This window comes from Chanodichthys erythropterus, chromosome 9 (genome assembly GCF_024489055.1).
Source record: "Chanodichthys erythropterus isolate Z2021 chromosome 9, ASM2448905v1, whole genome shotgun sequence".
Taxonomy (NCBI): Eukaryota; Metazoa; Chordata; class Actinopteri; order Cypriniformes; family Xenocyprididae; genus Chanodichthys; species Chanodichthys erythropterus.
The window spans coordinates 6,422,380-6,447,230 of NC_090229.1; the positions used below are offsets into that span (position 1 = coordinate 6,422,380).

At 37.1% G+C, this 24,851-nt stretch overlaps 4 protein-coding genes across 5 annotated transcripts in view; 2 read left to right on the plus strand and 2 right to left on the minus strand.

The window, feature by feature from the left end:
* Nucleotides 1–1,071: 1,071 nt before the first annotated feature.
* Nucleotides 1,072–5,448, minus strand: tmem127 (transmembrane protein 127). Its single transcript, XM_067394349.1, has 4 exons — nt 5,149–5,448; nt 4,428–4,766; nt 2,130–2,294; nt 1,072–1,533 (listed from the first exon to the last, which is right to left on the minus strand). The coding sequence occupies exons 2-4, from the start codon at nt 4,663–4,665 to the stop codon at nt 1,223–1,225; spliced, it is 714 nt and encodes a 237-aa protein (XP_067250450.1). The 5' UTR covers nt 4,666–4,766; nt 5,149–5,448; the 3' UTR covers nt 1,072–1,222.
* A 2,858-nt stretch (nt 5,449–8,306) lies between these two features.
* On the plus strand, nt 8,307–12,671 carry ciao1 (cytosolic iron-sulfur assembly component 1). Its single transcript, XM_067394350.1, has 7 exons — nt 8,307–8,585; nt 8,925–9,073; nt 9,180–9,291; nt 11,291–11,379; nt 11,458–11,653; nt 11,784–11,859; nt 12,101–12,671. Exons 1-7 carry the CDS (start codon nt 8,441–8,443, stop codon nt 12,333–12,335), a joined length of 1,002 nt encoding a protein of 333 aa, XP_067250451.1. The 5' UTR covers nt 8,307–8,440; the 3' UTR covers nt 12,336–12,671.
* Nucleotides 12,672–12,933: 262 nt separating this feature from the next.
* Nucleotides 12,934–16,590, minus strand: ufd1l (ubiquitin recognition factor in ER associated degradation 1). The gene is made up of 12 exons (XM_067394351.1): nt 16,464–16,590; nt 15,823–15,955; nt 15,677–15,709; nt 15,463–15,584; nt 15,233–15,363; nt 15,064–15,136; nt 14,917–14,985; nt 14,329–14,397; nt 14,178–14,225; nt 13,962–14,050; nt 13,437–13,518; nt 12,934–13,270 (listed from the first exon to the last, which is right to left on the minus strand). The coding sequence occupies exons 1-12, from the start codon at nt 16,464–16,466 to the stop codon at nt 13,196–13,198; spliced, it is 927 nt and encodes a 308-aa protein (XP_067250452.1). The 5' UTR covers nt 16,467–16,590; the 3' UTR covers nt 12,934–13,195.
* Nucleotides 16,591–16,947: 357 nt separating this feature from the next.
* cdc45 (CDC45 cell division cycle 45 homolog (S. cerevisiae)) overlaps nt 16,948–24,851 on the plus strand; it is a 12,313-nt gene continuing 4,409 nt past the window's right edge. For both annotated transcript variants that reach the window (XM_067393491.1, XM_067393490.1), the window contains exons 1-13: nt 16,948–17,100; nt 17,427–17,486; nt 17,665–17,757; nt 19,245–19,382; nt 19,474–19,632; nt 19,710–19,768; nt 19,866–19,914; nt 20,520–20,581; nt 20,672–20,722; nt 20,825–20,944; nt 21,880–22,011; nt 23,864–23,962; nt 24,046–24,207. In XM_067393491.1, the coding sequence (XP_067249592.1) occupies nt 17,050–17,100; nt 17,427–17,486; nt 17,665–17,757; nt 19,245–19,382; nt 19,474–19,632; nt 19,710–19,768; nt 19,866–19,914; nt 20,520–20,581; nt 20,672–20,722; nt 20,825–20,944; nt 21,880–22,011; nt 23,864–23,962; nt 24,046–24,207 (1,235 nt within the window). In that variant the 5' untranslated portion in view covers nt 16,948–17,049. The remainder of the gene's footprint in view (nt 17,101–17,426; nt 17,487–17,664; nt 17,758–19,244; nt 19,383–19,473; nt 19,633–19,709; nt 19,769–19,865; nt 19,915–20,519; nt 20,582–20,671; nt 20,723–20,824; nt 20,945–21,879; nt 22,012–23,863; nt 23,963–24,045; nt 24,208–24,851) is intronic.

Consider the following 24,851-nt stretch of genomic DNA (forward strand, 5'->3'; position numbering starts at 1 on the left):
GTGAAATAATCTAGAACACAAAACCACCATATTACAAAAAAAAACCTGCATGTAAAAGTGAAATCTGAACAAGTACAGTCCATTTATGCAACACAAGTGCAGTATCAAATGTCATGCAGTGATTTTATCAAAAATAATCAGACCAGAGCAAATGCTAGACAAGTAAATTGTGGATACAATCATAATCAAATGTGTTAAGACTCTTTCATCAGAACATCCTCACACGATTACTATCAAAACACACCAAACACAATTTCACTAAAAAACAAAAATAAAATCCAATTAATACAGAACAAACTCACGATGTGATGTTGGCAAACCTGAACGCCTCCAAATTACAGGTACATAAAATATTTGCTTTCCAGCTTCTTTGAATGTCTATTTCAACCAGATAATAAATAATAAATAATTTGTCTATCCGTCTTGGGTATTTGCAGCTATATGTGTTAAAGTAACATTAAAATAACTGATTAAAAGCTTAATGAAATTATTTTTAAAAATGTGATGGGGTGAATCCAGAAGTGTGCAGATACGGCAGCATCTGTGGGCTACTGATAAATTCAAATAAATAAAAGTATATATTGATACATAGCATGATTAAAAAAATGATCTTTTTTTTTTTTTTAAAGTAAAAGTGTCTACAAATGAGCACTTGAAAAACAGGAACAAAAGTTAAAAGTGCAGCTCAATATTTGGAAAACGTGATAAACCTGTGAAAAAAATGGTAAACGTGATAAACTTATGAAGCAAAAAAAATTTTTTTTGATTATACTAATTCCCTCAGTTTAATTTGCCAAAGAGGCTGCCAGTAAATGCATCTTCAACAAGCATGACGCCGAGATGCTTTGCATCCTTCAAGTCTTTAGCCAATAATAAATGCGTGCCAAAGAAATTTATAGACCTGTGTGGGATTTTACTGCCAGATACATGCAAACTACTGCAAGATGAATTCAAATGGAATCCTACAAGCAATGCCAGAATTACTCTCTTTGATTTCTTCCATGCACGTAAGCTCTGTCTGCCGAAGTAAAACGCTCATTTAAATGCGTGCATGGATATGCATGATCTGGAATACTGAATATATATATATATATACACATGTATATATATTCATTTTTGATGGGGCACCTAAAATCTGAGCATCAATTCTTTGTCTGAAGGCCAAAAGCGGCACATGAAGACAGGAGTGGCGTTGGGCACTGAACACACGGGGTAATGGCGATCAGGGTGTGTAGGCCGGCGGAGGCTGGAATTGGTTGGTAATGTCGTAGTCAACTGGGTATGTTTCACTGCTCTCCTCCATCTCTGAAAGGAGCTCCAGGGCTTGCTCCTCCTCCTCAGTGGGGTAATGACGGAGCAGGTTGGCCGCTGTGGCTAAAATAGAGGCTCCGCCTGCACCGGCCACCAGGTAGAAGCTGATGGCAAAAGTGACGTAGATGAGCGAGCCGTGGTACTTCTTGTGCTGCTGCTGCAGGGACAGAATCAGTTCCGAAGCCCAGTAGCAGAAGCCGATCACCGTAGCGCACTGGAGCACTGGAACACACAGATTCATTAAGACTACAAAAACATCATATAAAGAACTAGGGGTGTAACGGTACAGGTATTTCACATGTGCACCGACGAATACAGAGTTGTTATAGCCCATTAACCACCATTAATCGCAATAAGCTCTGTGTTTTGTTTCTTTTGATAAGAAAAAGTCTAATCCCTCAAATTCTGTCCATTTTATCATGAAATTCAAACAATAATTGTCGTTCTTTGATGTGACGTGACAGATCACTGTAGAGGCGGCTCATTTCAAGCAGCAGCACGAGTGAACACGATCATCTCTTCCTCTTTAATACTAATTAACCGAATAAACTTGAATGAACATCTGAAGGTATGCTGAAAGATTCACTACTTTCATTACTCGTGTAATCGCTCAATCAGTGTTTCAACCACGGAAAGACAGCTTATAAACAATATGTCACATGGCATTTACCTCAGAAATGCCATTCGGTGTCCACAGTTTGTTAGTTCGCTAGAGAAATGAACTCTTTCGCAACATATATGCACTATAATCGTACCGAACCTTCATTTTTGTGTACCGTTACACCCTATTAAGAACTAAATCCTTCACAAATATGTACCTGTGAGGATGTGAGCGAAAGCATATCTGCGTGTGATCTTGAGGGCTGGGTGTTTGGGTCCAAAGACATCCAGCAGAAATGCTGTCAGGCTGCACAGAATGCCCAGAAAACAGAAAGCAGCGATGACCCGCAAGAGCAGAATGGACTGAGAGTTAATACAGTAATCTGTGGGAGAGAATTAACAAAGCAGTTTATTAATAAAGATGTCAATTATTAAAACTCAACAACTTTAATATGCAATCTACACACACTACCGTTCAAAGGTTTGGCGTCAATGTGATTTTTTTTTAAAGAAATTAATACTTTTATTCAGCAAGGATGCATTAAATTGATCAAAAGTGACAGTAAAGACATTTATAATGTTACAAAAGATTTCTATTTCAAATAAATGCTGTTCTTTTGAACTTTCTATTCATCAGAGAATCCTAAAAAACAAATGTATCATGGTTTCTACAACAATGTGAAGCAGCACAACTGTGATAATAATCAGAAATGTTTCTTGAGAAGCAAATCAGCATATTAGAATGAATTCTGAAGGATCATGTGACACTGAAGACTGAAGCAGTGTTGGGTAAGTAATTACTAATTACAACTTCAATTGTTTAATTGTTCAAATTACTCTCGCCAAAAAGTATTTAATTAATTATTACTAATAATTCCATATCAACGTCGAGTATCATCTTGTATGTGATACAAGGATAGACATGAAACAGCTCTTTTAATTCTTTCAAATAAATAATATAAAACTACATAAATTGTTCTTATTAACTGACCAAAGTATTTAAAGTGAAAAGGACATAAAAACTGCATTTTAACATTAGACTTTAAATTTTGATGTTAAAGGGATAGTTCACCCAAAAATGGAAATTTGATGTTTATCTGCTTACCCCCAGTGCATCCAAGATGTAGGTGAATTTTTTTCTTCAGTCGAACGCAAATTATGATTTTTAAATGCAACCGCTGCTGTCTGTCAGTCAAATAATAGCAGTGGATGGGAACTTCGACTATAACAGTAAATAAAACTTGCTTAGACAAATCAAAATTAAAACCTGCGGCTCGTGACGACACATTGATGTCCTAAGACACGAAACAATCGGTTTGTGCGAGAAACCGAACATTATTTATATAATTTTTACCTCTAATACACCACTATGTCCAACTTCGTTCAGCTTCCTGTTAGTGAGGTCAAAAAACGCGTTGTGATGACGGAAGTGATGTCTCGCCCATATACTTCAATGAGCGCGAGACATCACTTCCGTTGTCAGAGCGCGATCAGACCTTACTAGCCGGAAGCTGAATGAAGTTGGACATAGTGGTGTATTAGAGGTAAAAAATTATATAAATACTGTTCGGTTTCTCGCACAAACCGATCGTTTCGTGTCTTAGGACATCAATGTGCCATCACGAGCCGCAGGGTTTAATTTGGACTTGTCTATGGAAGTTTTTTCAACTCTTATTGTTCAAGTTCCCAATCACTGCTATTATTTAACTGACAGAGGGCAGCGGTTGCAGTTAAAAATCATAATTTGCGTTCGACTGAAGAAAAAAAGTCACCTACATCTTGGATGCGCTGGGGGTAAGCAGATAAACATCAAATTTTCATTTTTGGGTGAACTATCCCTTTAAATCCACTATATAATTGTTCTACAGTCTATTCACAGTATTTAGTTCAATTACATCAGAAGTAACTGTAATTAAATTACAGAAAAATAAGTGTAATCTGACAATGATGCTGAAAATTAAGCTTTGATCACAGGAATAAATTACATTTTAAATAGATTCACATAGAAAATGGTTATTTTGAATTGTAATAATATTTCACAATATTACTGTATTTTTTTAATCAAATAAACTCAGCCTTGGTGAGCAGAACAGACTTCTTTCAAAACCCCTAAACTTTTGAACGGTAATGTATCTCAGGGGCCCATTTACTCGACACCGTTTTCAACTAAAAACAGAAAGCGTATGCATTTGGCCATTCATTTACACGACAACAGCGTTCTGGGGGCCTGAAAAGGCAAACATTTGAAATCAGGTTTCAAATTGCAATTTTTTGAAAACGTGTAAAAACGGTGACAGCATGCACATGCGTATTACGCTTTCAGCCTACAGGTGCGTAGTTTCTCTTTACAAACTGACATCGCCAACTATTGGCGTGGCAGCAGAATACAGCGTTTTAGTCGTTTTGCGGATCCGCGTTAACTGGGATCATTTTGACTATGGTGTCGTCTGTACATGCAAAACACAATCGTTGTACACTGTTGTCGTGTAAATGTACCCTCAGTTTGGGATACCAACCCTCAATGAGTTTGTCATCTATATATCCCAAGACATCTGCAACACCGAGCTCCTGTCTGGGGCAGGTTCCTCCGTGGACACGGAGCCAGGCTGGTTCTGCCAGGGCCGTACAGAGCGCCGTGATGGAGAGCGCGCCGGGCAGTGCCGACGCCAGACTCCTCTCTGGCTGTTTGGGTAGAGCTGTACCACCTCTCCTCCTCCGGTTGCCAGGCAGAGCAGTTCCCGGGGGTGCGTACATGGTATTAAACCTACTGAAATACCTTGATCAAAACAGAAAAACTCAAATACACCGGAGTGAGAGTGGACAGCTCTGGGGTTTGACCTCCACCGGCACTACAGCTGAAAAATCAAAACAAAAATCATGTTATAGTAATCTGGGGAATAAGATGAGACTTAGTATGAACTAATTAATGGTAATTATTACTAAGAACTAATCAATTAAATAATAATAATAAATGAATAATAAAAAATAACTAATGATACCAATTATATAAGTAGGCATTAGTGATAATACAGCAGATTTACATACCTGTTAATCAACATCATGCTAACTAATGATAAATTACTGATTACTGATCAGTATGAACAGACACACTTAATAACAGAACAATACATAAACAATACTGTGATTTTTCCCCCAGTTCTTCCTGTTATTTAATATATAACAAAAAAGATTTGTATTTATAAACAATTATACCTTTTATTTTACCAATATATTTACCTGTTTGCTGTGACTGAAGCTCCTTTGTCGGTTTTTTCAATCAGATTTGATCATTTGTGACATGAACTGGCCTTACACCTTCACAACACACACAAAACCCTTTAAAACCCTCTCAAATCCCACCAAAATATAAAACAATTTATTAAAACCAAATCGTAATATGTTCAGTTTCGAATGATCCCGCTGATCGCCGCTACATCGAAGACATTTTCGTGTGTTTTATTCTTGATTTCCAGTGAAAAACATAAACAATAGTCCGTCCGCTTCCTCCATCAGACGGAGACTCTCTTGCTTCAGATTTCCGTTTCCTGAATGTTACCGTTTGCACCAATCAGAGGCGTCCTTCGGCAGACGTCAGTCGTCGAGCACATGCATGACGTTTATGTGAGGAATTGAAACTATTCTGTATTTGTGACGCAATATAATATTTTCCCCTCATAATACATGTTCTTACAGAGATCCTTTCACACTTATTTTACAGTGCACTATTAAATACAATTAAATAAATTAAATTGTTCACTTTTAGTTAATCTCTAATGCAAACACACACAAATATATATATATATATATATATATATATATATATATATATATATATATATATATATATATATATATATATATATATATATATGAAATATCAGTCGTTCACATAAAAGACATTTTCCAATTAACTTTGCCTCATATGTTCATTAATACTTTATGGAGTTTATATTGTGCCATAATTAAACAAAAAAAAAAAAAAAAATCCAGCAATTTGCAAACAAACACGATATGCGTTGTAAAGGAAAACTCAACTCACAAACAAACAGAAAGTGATGTGCAAATACAAAGGTCAGTTTGATCGAAAACGCAGAGGAGTAACAAATATATTGTGTTTTACAAACATAAATAAATGAGTCTACATCATATTTCACAAATAAATACAAACCATCCTACAAATGGCATATACTCTTTGAACAAATACCAAAATTAGTGCATACATGTCTTTTTATGAGATCTCTCGGCTTGATTTTCTCACAAATGTAGTTGAGCAACTTCCTCTTCCAAAACAGCAGAAGGCGCTTTGCTATGGGTCAATTTACGCTTTTCTCCAGAGAGAAGCTCCGAAACATGCGTTTATAATAATAATAATAATAATAATAAACTTTGTTTTATAGCACCTTTAAAAGTTGCATCTCAAACAACATACAATGGAAATACAATGGAATAGGGGAAATAGATAGAAGATAGAAACATGCATCAAAACACATTTCAAGACATTGTATTTTATGTGTATGTTCTTGTAAAGCGCTTTGAGATGCAACTTTTAAAGCCGCTATAAAACCAAGTTTATTATTATTATTATTATTATTATAAACGCATGTTTCGGGGCTTCTCTCTGGAGAAAAGCGTAAATTGACCCATAGCAAAGCGCCATCTGCTGTTTGGGAAGAGGAAGTTGCTCAACTGCATTTGTGAGAAAATCTGCCTGCACACATTTGTGAGAAAAAGAAGCCGAGAGATCTCATAAAAAGGCAAGTGTCTTACAATCGTAACAGACAGATAGGCGTCGATCCCATGGAAATGGTCAAGCACCCATGGAAAAATACGAGATATTCTCCATTGATTTTAACCAATAAAAAATTGATTGGAGCTTTCAGACACGATCATCACCCTTTTTTTATAGTTTATTTAAGGCCGTTTCTATGGCGATGTTTTAATGGCAAACGTCGAGAGCGCATCGAAGTGATACGCGAGTATCAGATACATGCGCACACTCAAACTCAAACTATAATATATAATATAATATAATGCAAATGAAACATTCAGTTGACTTTAATAAGAAGCAACCTAGCTCTGAAATGTGTTGTTTTTGAAATCATGCTGAGGAACGTTGTGGCTCATGTAAGTTAGTCTTCAGACACGCGCACGTCCATCTATCGCTTGACTCTTCTTTCCAGGGAAATCACTAATAAAATGCACACAAACATGTCCCTGCTCTTGATATACAAACATTAATGAACTTCTTTGAACTTAATGAGGAAAAAAAAACTATATGAGGGCAGATTGGAACCACTGATAATTAGAGCATGGCTGAACCTCTGACTCCATTAACAAAAATACTACTGTGAGACCATTAGGGAATACGAAAAATGAGCACGGATTTATATATAATATGATTGAAATGGGGGGATTGGGTTGCCTGGCAAGTCCAGAATGATATATCTTCTACAATAGTGGTTCCCAAACTTTTTAGCATGGAGTACCCCCTAAAGGCATTACCATCCTTCCGCGTACCCCCTCTCTTCCACTTCGACTGCAGTCACACCTTTACTATTAAAAATTGATTTTCCAGTGCATTTTTTACCTTTATGAATAACTTTATAAAATAAATAATGTTTTAAATAAAAATGTTCAATAGAGAAATATGCAATGATGTTAAAACTAAGTAAAACCTTTAAATATTAAACTAAAACCGCCAGTAGGTGGCAACAAGTCACTGTTTTTATGAGTGAGTCATCGAGTCATTCATTCAGTAACGAAGCAAGTGGCTGTGAATGAATCATTGAATCGACTCTCACAATTCGTTCAAAGCCGAAGAATTGTTCACAAAACACAGACATGTGTTGTAGTTCTGCTGTGGTTTTCGTTATTATTTCGTTGCAAAATAGAGTAAATACTGGCAGTACTGTGTTTAAAATCTACGTTTTGTTTTTTGACCGGTTGTATAATAATGTCATGTTTGCACTTTGCAGTCATTTCCAGGCAAGGGATTGGGTGATGTGGGGCACTGGGCACCCACCGGCAGAAACATAAATCGGCGCCTATGCAGACAAATATGTATTTGTATGCACTAAATTTGGTAATTGTTCAAAGATTACATGCCAATTGTAGGATAGTTTTTATTTATTTGTGAAATATGATGTAGACTCTTTTATTTAATTTTGTAAAACACAATGCATATTAACTTATCTGTGTTTTCGCTCAAACTGACCTTTGTATTTGTGCATCCCTTTCTGTTTGTTTGCGAGTCGAGTTTTCCCTTGCAAAGCTTTTTTGTTTGCTAAATGCTGGATTTGTTTGTTTAATTATGGCACAATATTAACTCCATAATACTTTCGCTACACTCCTGATGGTGGCGCTACTGCCGTGCATTTGTATCAACAGCAAAACACTGAAGGACAAAACAGGAAGTAGGGAGCTGCTGATAAACAGAAGTCTTCAAGTAGTGTCATTTGAGAGGGAGAAAGAATAGTGTTACTGACAGCGGAAGATTTACATGTCATAATCACAAATATCATACAGTTCTATGGATATGAAGGGCGAGATGGAGCTGCTGCAGAGGGTGAGCGCGCACCCAGACTCGCGCTGTTGGTACGTCGCGTGGAACCCCGCGGGCACACTGCTCGCGTCATGCGGCGGGGACCGCGCGATAAGAATATGGGGTAAAGAAGGTAAAAATGCAACAAACATGATTTCATGATTTCCACCGTGAATCACTCGTCTGTAACCATGTACTTAAATATGAGAGCTGAAGTATGTCAAACCAAACTGAACAGTGACACACACACTCACACACACACACACACATACACTTGCTCTATAAAGATTAGACACATAAAACAGATTACAAAAATAAAATATTTAATTAAATGTGTGTATATATATATATATATATATATATATATATATATATATATATATATATATATATATATGTCTTTTGTGTCTAATCTTTATGACACAAAAAAAATGTAAATCTATTAAAAATATATTGTGATCTTAATTCTCAGGGGACAGTTGGGAATGTAAGTGTGTCATGGCTGATGGCCACCAGCGTACGGTCAGAAAGGTGGCCTGGTCACCCTGCGGGAAATATCTGGCATCAGCAAGCTTTGATGCTACAACATGCATCTGGAAGAAGACGGAAGATGATTTTGAGGTTTGTTTTTGCATGCACACAATTTCACACCCTTAAAAATCAAGGAAATGACATCACTAACATCCTGTCAGTCAGCCTGACATGTGTCCATCATGTGTGTTTACAGTCCCTGACAGTGTTAGAAGGTCACGAGAACGAGGTGAAATGTGTGGCCTGGGCTCCATCTGGAAACTTACTGGCCACCTGCAGCAGAGACAAAAGTGTTTGGATCTGGGAAGGTACATCAGGAATTGGGGATTAAATAGTGAAAAGTCTCTCTAAAGCACAAATACAAACTTTTTTTTCCCTTTAGAATGGTGTGTGTGCACTGATGAATCATTCACAATTAGACCAGGAATGTTGACTTATGACTTATGAATGTTAATTTTGACTTTAAAGTTTTACCCAGGGCTTAAGGCAAGACACCACAGGTGAATAAATATAGAGTAGAGTACCTAGTTGGTTGATCAAAGTACATTAAAGAGGACCTATTATTCCCCTTTAATGTAATATAAGTCTCTGGTGTCTGCAGAATGTGTCTGTGAAGTTTCAGCTCAAAATCCCCCACAGATCATTTATTACAGCTTGTCAAATTTGGGAATGAGCAAAAACACACCGTTTGTGTGTGTCCCTTTAAATGCAAATGAGCTGCTGCTCCCTGCCCCCTTTCCAGAAGAGGGCGGAGCTTTAACAGCTCAACAACAACAAAGCTGGAGAATCTCACGCAGCCAAAATGAGGATTGTCAGTAACGGTGTTCAGCCTTACATTGTTCAAACCGGAGTCGACACTGATGGAGAGACTCAGGAAGAAGTTACAACTTTTAGAATGAAACTGGACGTTTCTGAATGGTTAGTGGATAAATTTATGTAGTTGCTGTGGAGTTGATTCAACTCATCCACTAGCATGTGCCGTCATGTTCATCTTTTGTGCAAATCCAGTGTTGAATTGACCCTCGTTTGTGAAGCAGTCCAGTGTAAAATGACAGTATTTACATGTACAACTCTTCCTCTTCTCTAAAGCAGCCCAACATGGCATCACCCCCTTTATTGCGTGTTCTCGGGGGCGGGGTTTATGTAAATTTTGGGGTTCATGATGTCACCAACCTGGGAAGAAGCTTGTTGTAGTCCCTACCAGCCATTTGTTGTAGTCCTTTCTTTTAAAGTGATTTCTTTAAAAGAAAATATCTCCCTCTGCATTGAACTTTCAGTGTCGTAACTTTGCAGATGTTGTTTATGCTCAAACAGCAACATTATACACTAACTAAAGTTAAAAAAGAGAAATCATAATCAAGGACCCCTTTAATTTAAAGGACCCTCTTTTGTATTACAAGTTACGGTTATGTTTAAAAAATGCAAATAACACATTATCTAATTAAAAGTGCACTAATTTGCATATATTTCCCAAACAGAAGTCTAAACGTTGGATAAAGCCAGGTTCAACATTATTGTTTTTCTCTTTTTTTCTTTTGAAATATTAAAAGTTCAGACAGGATTTTGGATATCTCTTTTTATCACTCCATAAATCAGAAAATACTGTTAACTATATGAACAAGCCCTTCTGTAAAAACCTTCAGTATATGAATAAAACTGTAAAGTTTGGTGTACGTAAGTGCTGCTGAAGTGGAGATTTCTGGCTCAGTGTAGGAGAAAATAGTAATTTTGATGATATATGTATTATAATTGAAATACACAGACACGATTAGGTAAGTGTAATAAAATAAACACTTAAATGTGTGTCTTGGATGTTTTCTTTCCACTAATCTGAAAGAAGACATGTTCTGGAAGCACAATAGTCCAAAATTTCAAAATTGGCCGGTGCAAAAAACAATGCTTTTTGCCTGTACCGTCTTGCCTTAAAGAGATAGTTCACCCAAAAATGAAAATTCTGTCATCATTTACTCACCTTAAAGTTGGTCCAAATCCATATGAAATTGATGGGCCACATTGACTTCCATAATATTTTTTTTTTCCATACTATGGAAGCCAATAGGGTGCGGCAACTGTTTGGTTACCCATATTCTTCAAAATATCTTCTTCTGTGTTCGGCAGAAGAAAGACATTCATACAGATTTGGAACAACCTGAGGGTGAGAAAATGATGACAGAATTTTCATTTTGATTTTTTGAATTTTGATTTTTGTCCCTCAAAGCAGTTATTAAGATTACTATTATTTGTGTTTATTATTTATTATGTATTATTTATTATTTATTACTATTATTACCCTTATTTTCCTTCTAGTGGACGAGGAGGATGAATATGAGTGTGTAAGTGTTGTGAATTCACACACGCAGGACGTGAAGCATGTCGTTTGGCACCCGACACAGGAGGTATGATATTCACATGCGTGTTGTCTGTCGCTCTCGTAATGTTTTCAGACACATAAAAAGCAGCTTTTGCTTTTGCAGCTTCTTGCATCAGCCAGCTATGACAACAAAGTGTGCGTTTATAAAGAGGAAGATGATGACTGGGAATGTAGAGCCACGCTAGAGGGACACGAATCCACTGTCTGGAGTTTGACCTTTGACCCTGAGGGACGAAGATTGGCGTCTTGTAGCGATGATCGTACCGTGAAGATCTGGAAGGAGTCGACTTCTGGAGATGGTGAGAGCACGAGGATTTCAAAACCATTCTTGTGTACAGTTCTACTCTTTTGATATTTTGAATATTTTGCAGATTTGAAATGATATAGTCTGTAGTTCTTGGGTTGAATTTGATAGTGATTTTTTTGCAGGTTCGTCAGATGAGTCCTGGAAGTGTATATGTACCTTGTCTGGATTCCACGGGAGAACAGTGTATGATGTTGCATGGTAAGATGCATGGTCTTTAAAAAGGTCCTAAAAAGTGAAATCATAGTCAAGGACCCCTTTAAAAAGATGTTACATTTTAAAAGGTGTTAAATTTAACCTTCATACAACTTGCAGACACCCTGTCACCATTAAATAATGCACTAGCTGCAAAACACTGAAATGTTGCTTTGCTTATGACATTTGTCATCCATTGTGAGTTCAGAAGTGACGCTTGTATTTTTATAATCATTCTCATATTAAGGTGTCGTCTGACCGGTGCCTTGGCCACAGCTTGTGGCGACGATGGAGTCCGTGTGTTCAAAGAAGATCCCACTGCCGACCCAGAGCAGCCCATCTTCTTCCTGACGGCCCACGTGCCCAAAGCCCACAACCAGGACGTCAACTGCGTGTCCTGGAATCCAAAGGAGGCGGGGCTGCTGGCCACCTGCAGCGACAATGGAGAGTTTGCCATCTGGAAGTACAACTCTGATAACTGAGCTGGTGAATGAAACTTGATCGGACAAAAGCACTGAATTTCAAATGCTCAAGTGGCATCATGGGTCATAACAATAGCTGTTTTTATTGAGTACTGAAAATGTGTGTATTGGCAGCACTGGTCAAATGAAATCAAAGACGATACACTCTTCAACTGGCCTCATTCTGTTAAGTCTTTTTGATGGTTAGTTGTAACTGCTCAGAATTGAACCACATGGATATATTTTAGCTTTGCCTGTGGCTTAAAATACCTCCAGCGCTTGCATGAAATAAAGCCTTTTGATGCTGAAGATAAAACATACTCATTTTTAGTTTTAACATGTCATAAAACAGTTTGTATACAGTTTTTTTATTGATATTAAATGCTTTCAAAGTCTGCTTAGTGAATTCATCTTTAATGCTTGTGTTAAAGTAATGTTCTGCGTTCAATACAAGTTAAAACATAAAGTGATTCACTCATAATGGACATCTATGGGGCATTTGAGAAGGTTAAAAAGCCTTTAAAAAAAAGCATAGCAATGCATAGCAATGCAATGAAGTGTGGTACATTCCTTTAATATAAACAAGACGATCTCCTAGACTCATCCTAGAGTAAATAAAGAACAAGTTTGATGAATAACAGGGTAATCTTTATTTAAATTATTTGAAGTCTTATACATATAAATGTGTTTGGTCACTGGTTTGTGTTTCCTAATATATGAAAAATATGGGATTCAGTATGCTAAATCTGTCAGGTCCTGATGGAAATCCAGGTGCATGTCATTAAATAACTGTCCATGTTGAGTATATGGTAGTTCAAAAACAGCACAAATAACCAAACAGCAGTTGATTTCTGATGTCCGGGTCAATTGAATGTGTGTAATCAGGGCTTTCTGCCTTTTTTGCGCAGGGACTGTCCTTCCCCAGAGAACGCAATGAAGTTAGTGGCCATGTCATCCTGGAGACAAGAAAATATGTGATTAAAAAAAGATGAGATATGCAAAACACCACTTTCTCCTTGTCTAATGCTTGCAATTTAAACTAACTTTGTGACAACTTATAGGCGACTATAGAAATTTCTATTTGTTTAAACTCAATATTATTTGCCCTGTAATTTCACTCACCATGTCAAATTTGCGGGGCTGTTGTCTGGAGTTTCGGATGAAGGTGATCTTCCCGACTTTGAATTCGTAGTTAGGAATTCCTCTGTATGAATTAAAAAACAGCAATTATTAAAATGTACTGTTTAGCTGTGAGAATTAAAGATAGTTCACCCAAAAATGAAAATTATCCCATGATTTACACACCCTCAAGCCATCCTAGGTGTATAAAGTTTTTAATATGGATATTTTTCTTACAAAAACCCATGGCTTCACTTCAGAAGGCCTTTATTAACCCCCTGGAATTATATGGATTACTTTTATGATGGATGGATGCACTTTTTTTGGACTTCAAAATCAGGAGCGTCCCATTCACTACTATTATAAAGCTTGGAAGAGCCAGGATATTTTTTAATGTAACTTGTGTTCGTCTGAAAGAAGATAGTCATATACACCTAGGATGGCTTGAGGGAGAGTTATTCATGGGATCATTTTCATTTTTGGGTGAACTATCCCTTTAAGTGGTCTGGGTCTGACTGAGGCAGGTACCGTTTGATGTCACTGGGATCTAGGGGTGCTGGACTGGGCTCAATGCCTTTCTTCTTCCCATCTAGACGATTCCCAGAACCTGTAAAGGCCTGTGGAGAGAAACAGGAAGTAAACCAAAGTGGACAAGTCTTAACAAATTGTCAAGGTAATATTTAATTTCATAACATTTATAAAGAAGCATTACACTGCAGTAATGATAATCATTGTTTGACTTACTCTGAAACCCAAGTCCACGTCATAGTTACTGGGATCCGTTTCCTCTTCCTACAGCAGAAAGATAAATGCAGGATCAGTAAGAACAACATTTATGTAAGTTATAATCAAAATACTGAGCTAAAGTGTGATGAAATGAATAGCCAGAACACACTGTTGGTTCTTCAGGATGCGGCATGTGTCTCTCTGGTTCTTTGTAGCCAAGAGGAGCATCAAAGTCCACCTGATGGACAAAAAAAATAGCGAAATTGGAGATAAACTGAGGTATTATGTAAATATAAAGATTCCTTTGTTTTTTAAAGAAGTCTCATGCTCTCTAAGGCTGCATTCATGTAATCAAAAATACAGTAAAAACAGCAATTTTGTGAAATATTACAATTTAAAATAACTACATTATAAAATGTAATTTATTCTTTTGATCAAAGCTGAATTTTCAGTGTCACATGATCCTTCAGAAATCATTCTAATATGTGGATTTGCTGCTCAAGAAACATTTCTGATTATCATTGATGTTGAAAACAGTTAATATGTTTGTGGAAATTGTGAACCATTTTTTTCCAGGATTCAAAATAAGAATCTTTTGTAACATTAAAAAAGTCTTTATTGTCACTTCTGATCAATTTAATGCATCCTTGCTAAATAAAAGTATTAATTTCTTTTTTTCTTTCTTTCAAAAACAAAGTCAGTAGGGTTAGGTGTGTTCATATATTATGTAAACAGTGAAAACAATGAGCATCCCTACGTTCATATCACACTCAATGATGGACACAGCCTTGTCTGGTTTGGTCTCCATGACACGTAGCTCATAGACCTGGAAGACAGATATTTCTGGTTTAGTGTATCAGGGTTTTTACCACATAAATCATTATACTGAGTAATAGAAAATCACCTTTTCATTATAACTGATAGCGATCACATCTCCTGTGGTCAAACAGGCGAAATTCCTCAAAGCATTCTCTAATCTGGATAAAAAAATATTGCACATTGAGATCTAGATATTAGCTGATATACTGTTAAAAATATATTTAGTGTAAAAGGTGCATGTTTTGTCAGCGTACACAGCTTTAGGATTCGTGATATCCAGGAAGTCTGGACTTTGTGGCTGGAATTTGGAGTATGTGGCCACCATGAGATTGACGCTTTCCACCTGGACCAACCCGCCCTCCTCCAACAGCAAGTTCTGCATCATCTAAAAACATGATCAACATGGACATTTTGATATCCTGAATAATAACATGTCTAAAGCAAATCAGATTCAGTAACAGCCGATCTGCTGTATATTTTATACCCAGTGAGGGAGATAACAGATGCCTTCATCTGCCACAAACTCCAAAACGCCACAGTGTGTCATTCTGTCTGAATTCTTGTTGGTGAGTTTGAACAGCATGGGATATGTGATGTTAAGTCTGCCTGAAAAAACAAACCACATTTGTAATCAATACACAGGACATGACAGTAAAGTTGGAAGGTTTTTCATATTTAGTTTACTGCATGTAACTTACTCAGCTGGTCCAACGCAGACGGAGGCATGATTACTGAAAATACAACATGACATCTGCATTAGTTCAGTGAAATGCAACCTAAGATGTACAAAATATACTGTGCAACATGTGGAAACATCTTTATAGTATTATAGACCATGACATACTCTTTCCTCCTTTGTCCACATCGGAGCGGTCGTTGGGCCCTGGCAGCATGGACACAGAATAACACCGGTACTGGGCGGAGAAACGGTTCTGGAAACCCCGGCCCAGATGGGGCTCAAACATGTTGAAGGAGAACTGATGGAGGAAGAGGACAGAAAAAAAAAATTAAAACACAAAACTTGAAGAATACATGCTTTTTGTATACTTACACAGATATATATATATATATATATATATATATATATATATATATATATATATATATAGATATATACACACACACACACACACACATATATATACACACACATACACACATATATATATATATATATATATATATATATATATATAAACAAAAGCAATAATAATAGAGCTTTTATAGCTGGACTTTTAATGTTATTGTCTCCTTAGTCAGAATTGTTTATATTATAGTATTCCTGTATTCCTTTCTTGTAAACCTCTGAATAATCTTAAATGTCAGTTTAATAATAAACAAACATCTTATAATTTCTGCCACAGTGACAGTGCAGCTTTCTACTGCTTTTAGCTTAGCATTAGCTAGCCAGTTCTTACAGTAATAACAATAAAAGACGTAATGCTAAAAGACCAATGTAAAGGTATCTTAAAATCGATTACAGACCATATTAGCTGTTTATCTGCCTGACAGCAGAACCTCAGCGAAGATGAGAGGAATACTGATGACAACTCAATAACAGAAACACAACAGCTCTCCTTTCAGTGGGAAGTGCGTTTCGAGTAGTAGGACGTGACGCAACAAAACAACCAAACTTTAGCCAATCACATCTCTCTTTCAAGCTTTGGTACACGCCCCATGTATGACGTTCGTTAAATACATATTATATAAATTTATTATAACTTATAAATAAATTTCCCGAATGTATTTTAAAAACAGAGAAATATTATTTTTGTTTTTATATTACCGTATTTCTGTACCATGTTTTTGACTTGCCAATCGATGTTTCCGATTGGACAGAAGAGCCTCTCGCTCTCGCACACCATTGGCTAATGTGTCTATCTGTCACTATAAGCCGTTATTCAATTGGTTATTTCTCCAAAGGGCCGTACTAAATGTACAACGAGCAAATTTGGCGCCACAGACGAAACACGGAAACCCTGAGTTTAGAACAAGGACAGTGTTTTAAAACGCGAACATACGCAAAAGTGATAGTTTTATATATTTAAATTTTATAATCTTATATTTTAACATGTTTGTGACCGATATTCGAAAGGAATTTTATGATGTTGTCGTTAATCAGGTGCGTAAAAACTAGGTTTGGTTGCTGGAGTCATTGAAGACCCGAATACTGTTGATGTTTACGGTTATAAATATCTACTACTATTTAAAAACACTATTAGTACTACCATTATATGCTGATGATTTAATATTGTCTGTTATATAGTACATATTAATTCATAATATATACATATTCTATTCTATATGTTGTTGTTTTGTATTGTAGTAACTGTATTGTTGTTTATAAGGTTATAGTACACACTCAAACTCTTCGCAGTTTAATATCCTTAAACTACTTTGAATTTCAAAGACTTGTACATTTTCTGTCTCTTGTTTTTATGTATTTAGAGAGTGGCCCTGCTCGTGTCTTCTGATATTGATGCCTTGTGTGCCTGTAAGGTTCTGCAGGTTAGTCATATCATTATAAATTCATATTTCATATTCATATTTTTATCAGTTTGGTTGAAAACCCCTGCTCTAGAGGGAATTTTGCCCAATATTTATGTAATACAATTTGCAAATGTTTTTAAATTACACATTTCATGCAATATTTACTCAAAAGTGTCCCAAATATTTTTCCATCCAGGCTTTATTTCACTGTGATCAAGTCCAGTATACGCTGGTTCCTGTGACAGGATGGCAGGATTTGGGGACAGCCTTTATGGAGCATAAAGAACAGGTACCACGTTATGCTCTGACACAAATGCTGTTTAGATTGGCGACTATATACACCGATCAGACATAACATTATGAGCACTGACAGGTGAAGTGAACAACACTGATTATCTCTTCATCACAGCTCCTGTTAGTGGGTGGATATATTAGGCAGCAAGTGAACATTTTGTCCTCATAGTTGATGTGTTAGAAGCAGGAAAAATGGGCAAGAGTAAGGATTTGAGTGAATTTGACAAGGGTTAAATTGTGATAACTGGATCAGAGCATCCTTTGCAGCTCTTGTGCTCCAAGGAAGGAACAGTGGTGAACCGGCGACAGGGTCATGGGCGGCCAAGGCTCATTGATGCACGTTGGGAGGGAAGGCTGGCCTGTGTGGTCCGATCCAACAGACAGACAAGCTCCTGTAGCTCAAATTGCTCAAGAAGTTAATGCTGGTTCTGATAGAAAGGTGTCAGAATACACAGTGCATCAGTTTGTTGCGTATGGAGCTGCATAGCTGCAGACCAGTCAGGGTGCCCATGCTGACCCCTGTCCACCGCCGAAAGAGCCAACAGTGACACGTGAGCATCAGAACTGGACCACGGAGCAATGGAAGAAGGTGGCCTGGTCTGATGAATCACGTTTTCTTTTACATCACATGGATGGCCGGGTGCGTGTGCGTTGCTTACCTGGGGAACACATGGCACCAGGATGCACTATGGGAAGAAGACAAGCTGGCAGAGGCAGTTTGATGCTTTGCGAAAACTTGGGTCCTGCCATCCATGTGGATGTTACTTTGACACGTACCACCTACCTAAGCATTGTTGCAGACCATGTACACCCTTTCATGGAAACAGTATTTCCTGGTGGCTGTGGACTCTTTCAGCAGGATAATGCTCCTGCCACAAAACAAAAATGGTTCAGGAATGGATTAAGGAGCACAACAACAAGTTTGAGGTCTTGACTTGGCCTCCAAATTCCCCAGATCTCAATCCAATCGAGCATCTGTGTGATGTGCTGAACAAACAAGTCTGATCAATAGAGGCTCCACCTCTTAATTTACAGGACTTAAAGGATCTGCTGCTAACATCTTGGTGTCAGATACCACAGCACACCTTCAGGGGTCTAGAGGAGTCCATGCCTCGATGAGTCAGGGCTGTTTAGGCAGCAAAAGGGGGATCAACACAATATTAGGAAGGTGCTCATAATGTTATACCTGATTGGTGTTTATATATATATATATATATATATATATATATATATATATTATATTATATTATATTATATTATATTATATTATATATATAATATAATATAATATAATATAATATAATATAATATAATATAATATAATATATATATATATATATATATATATATATATATATATATATATATATATATAATAATGTGTTATATCACATCTATAGACTGTTATTTGGTTAATAGTCCTCAGCTTTAAGTCTAATCTAGAAGCAATTGTTGTTTGTATCTGTATGTTTCTTCTTCTAGTACCAGTATTTTGTGTTGATAAACTGTGGAGCAAATGTGGATCTGCTAGAGACCCTTCAGCCCGAGGAAGACTCTGTTTTCTTCATCTGTGATACACATCGACCTGTTGACGTGGTCAACGTCTACAATGACACTCAAGTACAAATGTTCAGCACTTTATCAGCTCTGGGGCATCTTGTTGCAAATATGCAGCTATTAATAAATGATCTCTTTATTTGTACTGCAATAGATTAAGCTCCTGATAAAGCAAGACGACGACCTTGGTGTTCCGTCCTATGATGACATCTTTCGTGATGATGATGAGGATGAAGAAGGAGATGGTGACGATTCTGGAAATGAAAGCGATGGAAGCGCAGAGCCTTCTGGGAAGCGGAGGCGTTATGATGAGGTATGTTTTCATATTCCTGTCATGCATATTATGAGTAGCTGGATTCTTTATACTCAAGTTTGCATTGACTTCTTCAGGGTGCTTTGGAAAGAAGAATAGAACGACAGCGTGCCAGACGGGAATGGGAAGCACGAAGGTCATTTAATTATATACATAACAATCACTCCAAATGGCCAATGCTGACACATTTTTGTGTGATAAGTACATTCTGAAGTGTGTGTTTGTGTTTGCAGGAGAGAGATTCTGTTTGACTACGAGCAGTATGAGTTTCATGGAACATCAGTGAGTAACTATGATCATGTTTTCATATAGTTTGATTTTATAGCTCATGATCATGCTTTAATGCATCTGTGACTTCATCAGATTTACCAAAAGATGCTTTGGTTTATAAAGCTGGGCGAAATGGCTAAAATATATATATATATATATATATATATATATATATAATATACAGTCAAACCAAAAATAATTCAGACACTAGATATCATTTATTTTATTTTTTTTACTAGTGGGTGCAGCATGTTTTTCTTCTTACTCAAAAATTGGCATTTACAACATGGTATAACACATAATCTGTGGGGGTTTTTTTTGAGCTGAAACTTCACAGACACTTTCTGGGGACACCAGAGACTTATAATACATCTTGTAAAAAGGGGCATTATAGGTCCCCTTAAATGAATCATTGCATCAATTTCGGGGTGAAAAAACAGGATACGGCCTAATGTGTGAACATAAAACTTTAAAAGGATCTGATTGAATTCTATAATGTGAATGTGGAACATTCAGTCATTAAATATTTGTAAATTATTAAATGCCATAAATACTCGGTATTAATACTACCCAATATTTGCTGTAGTGCATGAACCTGTTTATTCTGTTGTCTACAGGCAGCGTTGGTGATGTTTGAGCTGGCCTGGGTCATGTCTAAAGACACCAAAGACATGCTGTGGTGAGCTTCCTGTTTTATATTATCTCTAAGAAGTCGCAGTAGTGCCATAGATGTGTTCTGTGAACTGAAAACGGACTCTTTGATTGGCAGGTGGAGTGTCATTGGCCTGACAGATCAGTGGGTTCATGATAAAATCCCACAGTAAGAATCTCACTCTTATCTCGTCCTATCAACCACTTCAAAACATTTCATGACTTCTGAAGCAGTATGTTTCTAAGTAACCTTTGCTTCTTCGTCACACAGCATGAAATATGTGACAGACATCGCCACCCTACAGCGCCACGTGTCCCGACACAACCATAGAAATGAGGATGAGGAGAACTCACTGTCCATCGACTGCATGAGGATCTCCTTTGAATACGAGTATCCTTCTCCGCATGATGTTGAAATTGTGATTGAATGTGTTGTAGATGGCTATATTCAAAACGAAACACCAGTGCATTGCTTAATGCATACTTTTGTGCTGTTTAATGATGTCATTACAGTGCAAATGTTTAATTTTAGTGAATCTACATTTATCTTGGAAATGAATATGGTTCTATAGCCTGACTTCGTCATACTCATATTCTAGGCAGAATGTGAGTCTGATACTGCTCCATTGTACTTGAATTATGGGGCGTGTCTTAACCGAACCAGTAAAACAAAAAAACTCTGCACTCAATTGGATAGACCTACAACCAATCAGAGCAACGCAGTAAGTGACGTATGTTGAACTTGTACTTAAACTTTTGCCGAATCCCGTTGGAAGGGCGGCAAACACTTCTTTCCCATCGACAAATGCCTTGATTGCGGTTCTTTGTTCGTCTTTTAAAATGAATGCGCTGTCAATTTCTTTTATTACAGACATGATAGCGGAATCTAAACATCTTACTTCTCCAGCTGCAGTCATCGTTGGTGAAAACCAATTCAACCCAAGCGCTCTTTGATGACGTGGGTGGTTACGTAACTGCAGATAGCCTGTCCATCATCGATTAAAGCCCGCCCTAGCAATTTGATTGGCTTGGCCTTCTGGGAGCCGAGCATAATTACTCCACAATGGATCGAGTCCAGACCGAACTTCCCGTCCAAAAAATTTTGTGGGCGGGGTTTGGGCTGGCACCCAGGCTAATGGTTCTATATAATTTCGCCTCTAACTTTTACAGTATGGTGTTCTCTAGCTAATAAGGGTGTTTCGTGCATAGAAATGAACAATATACATATTGTATGCTGCTGTCTTTCACAAATCGTAAGTCCTTCTGAACATGCATGAAGTACTGTGTGTGTAATGAGTGTGTTTGACCCTTGACCCTGTGTGTCAGTCTGAGGTTGGTGTTGTATCAGCACTGGTCTCTGTATGAGAGCATCTGTAACTCCTGCTACACCTCCTGCAGCTTCAAACTCTGGTCCATCAACGGACAAAAGAAACTCCAAGAGTTCCTGGCTGACATGGGGTGAGTGGACAGGTTTTATTCTTCATGCTCTTTATGGGCATGAAAACACTGTGTTAATGGTGAAAACAAAATTTTGGAGGTTTTGCTAAAGCAATAACCCATAAGGAGACATGCGTTACAATAATTTTATCACATTTATGGCATGTTTTTTCCCTGCTTAAACATGTTTGTTTTTAAATGCCAACAGTAGGAATGATAAAAATGCTTAATTTGAATATTATCATTTATTGAGCAAGTTGATTAACTGTGAGGTGTGTCAATGGTTTGCATTAAAGGGGACATCTTTTTCTTTGAGATTTTGATATATAAGAGGTCATCATACTATAAGAATATCCTGTAAGTTTCAGAACTGAAATCTTCCTTGTTAGTCCAGTAAAAGCTTTTATAGACACCAGGGGCCTGTACCATGAAGCTGGAAATTTCAGATTAGTTTGCACCAATCCTGGGTTTTAGGTACCATGAAAGTGACTTGGCTTTTAGCGGTGTTCATCGCCATGGTAACTTACGCTCCACAGCTAACCTGCTCCGGGGCAGGTTATGTTCAGGGTTAGAGATCTCAAACTGAAATTGGACCAATCAGGTGTAAGCTAAGTGACACTGACACACCCAACACAATAAAGTCACTCCCCCAGTTTCTCTTCCTCCAAATTAAAGGTCATTATATAGTAAAAACAAATATTTAATGATGAAATTGTCTGGTTTTAATGATAATATAATTTATATATGATTTGTATATGATCTATATTTTTATTAATCCATTACACACATGCAAGTTTAGTTTAACAGTTGTTATTAAGCACTTAGTTTCAATGAATATTGATCATATGTAGGATAATATAAATAAGGTGTAAATATACTATTTAAATATGACTACATGTGAGCTTGTATGTTTGAGTCTCTATCGCTATATATTATTAACCATATAAACTAACTTCACTTGGACTGATAGAGAAAGATCATTTCTTTTATTTGTCCTCTTTCAAAGATAAGTATCTTCCATTAGTGTAAATGCGTTTAAATTCTTAATTTTCAGTGAATTGAATCTCGTTGGCTCTCTCGTGAGAAGTGAATCACAGTTTATTTCTGTTGCAAGGCATGTGATTGGCTGTTCACCACTGATGTCACAGATTCATGTGCACACACTTCACAAACTCAGGATCAAAGCCTGAGTTGACAGAGAAAGTTGATGATCAGCATCATGGTACCAACAAAGCCGGATTGGAGTGGTTTGGTTTTGTCAACTCGAAACTAATCCTATAACCCTGAGTTTGTTCATCTACCATCATGGTACAGGCCCCAGGCCCAGTGAACGATTGATCCTGCAATGTGCCTATAAATAGGTGAAACTCCGCCTCCGCAGAAGAAATCAACACCTACTTCATCATTACAACGTTAGCTCCGCCCACAGGAGTGTTAGTGAGATGAGGAGGAGAGAAGAGCGATACAGGACTAAAATGGCATTACCTTTAAAAGGATCCTAATGCTAGGAATATGGTTATTTTATTTTCAACAATGTGAATGTCTCAGTTGAGCTTTATTTATTTGCATTCGGTATTTCACTGTGCATTCTTTGGTAAATCAGTCCCATTTCGGGGCAGGCTTTGCAAACAGACTGTATGTTACGAAATCGGGGTAGGAAAAATGCCTTTTATTTCTAAATTGACAATTTTTGATGCAAAAAGCATCCTAACATTATGAGTGCAGCCCAGGAAACATTATTAAACAATAAGACATTGCAGTTCATTACCCTTTTAACATAGAATTCATTTTTACTATGGCTGTTTTACAATGTGGTTCATCCAATAAGATTTTAGAGTTGAAAAATCCTTTTAATGCTTGTTTTTTCCCTCAGTCTCCCACTCAAGCAGGTCCGACAGAAGTTTAACTCGATGGATATGACGATTAAAGAGAACCTGCGTGAAGTCATCGAAGAATCAGCAAATAAATTTGGGTGAGAGAGAGTCAAATGAAAGATTGTGCTTGTTGTAGTCAGTATCTGTCACATGATTAATTGAATTGTTTTTTCCACCTCAGTATGAAAGACATCCGTGTTCAGACATTCGGTGTACACTTTGGCTTTAAGAACCGGTTCCTGGCCAGTGATGTGGTTCACGCTGCGGCCGCCTTGCTGGAGAACGTGGAGAAGGAAGAAACTCCAACGGACAATTTCATCAAAGCTCTGGACTGTCTTTCCAGGTATGAAGCAGGATCACCGTATTGTTCTGAATATATTCTCTCTGGTCTTATACTCGGGGTCTAGACTTTTACATGTCAAAAATACACCCGCAACAATAGGTGGCGCCAAATACACGTAAAATGAGTGTGCCAAGAAATCCGGTGTGTCAGAGAGTAATGTAATGGTCTTAAAAACATTAACAGTGAAAGAAAAGCTTATCGTCTAAGAGTCGCATGACTGTTGTGTTTGCGTGGCTTGCTGACTGGACCACACTTCCCCCTTACGTGACTATAAAATGTAAGCTGGTACCCAGATTTCAGAACTACAATAAGATTTGACTTCTGCTGAAATTTTGGTAGGCTACATGGTTTTCACTGAGATGATAGCCTAATTGTTATATAATTGAGATGGACTATGGGTTATCTTTATGGTATGCCAAAAAGTGTTTTTTAAATGTGATCATTGATACATTTTACCAGTGTTTACCATATTTTAGAAAAAAGCATTTAATTATAATAAAAGCAATTTCTATATAAAAACCATTAAAACCATAAAAAAATTGTTGCATGAAATAAAATTTAAATATTAATTGAAATAAAATTAAATATAAAAATACTTTTATTTTTTTCAACTTGTACTAAAATAATCTAGAACTATAGTTAAT

Coding starts and splice junctions, on each gene's coding strand:
- tmem127 (XM_067394349.1), bottom strand. CDS start 4,665: ATGTACGCACCCCCGGGAACTGCTCTGCCTGGCAACCGGAGGAGGAGA. Junction 2,295..4,427: donor AGATGACAAACTCATTGAGG/GTTGGTATCCCA, acceptor TCTCTCCCACAG/ATTACTGTATTAACTCTCAG. Junction 1,534..2,129: donor TTTCGCTCACATCCTCACAG/GTACATATTTGT, acceptor TGTGTGTTCCAG/TGCTCCAGTGCGCTACGGTG.
- ciao1 (XM_067394350.1), top strand. CDS start 8,441: ATGGATATGAAGGGCGAGATGGAGCTGCTGCAGAGGGTGAGCGCGCAC. Junction 9,292..11,290: donor AAGTGTTTGGATCTGGGAAG/GTACATCAGGAA, acceptor TTTTCCTTCTAG/TGGACGAGGAGGATGAATAT. Junction 11,860..12,100: donor ACAGTGTATGATGTTGCATG/GTAAGATGCATG, acceptor TCTCATATTAAG/GTGTCGTCTGACCGGTGCCT.
- ufd1l (XM_067394351.1), bottom strand. Junction 15,585..15,676: donor GTCTGCGTTGGACCAGCTGA/GTAAGTTACATG, acceptor TTGTTTTTTCAG/GCAGACTTAACATCACATAT. Junction 14,986..15,063: donor CTATCAGTTATAATGAAAAG/GTGATTTTCTAT, acceptor TCTGTCTTCCAG/GTCTATGAGCTACGTGTCAT.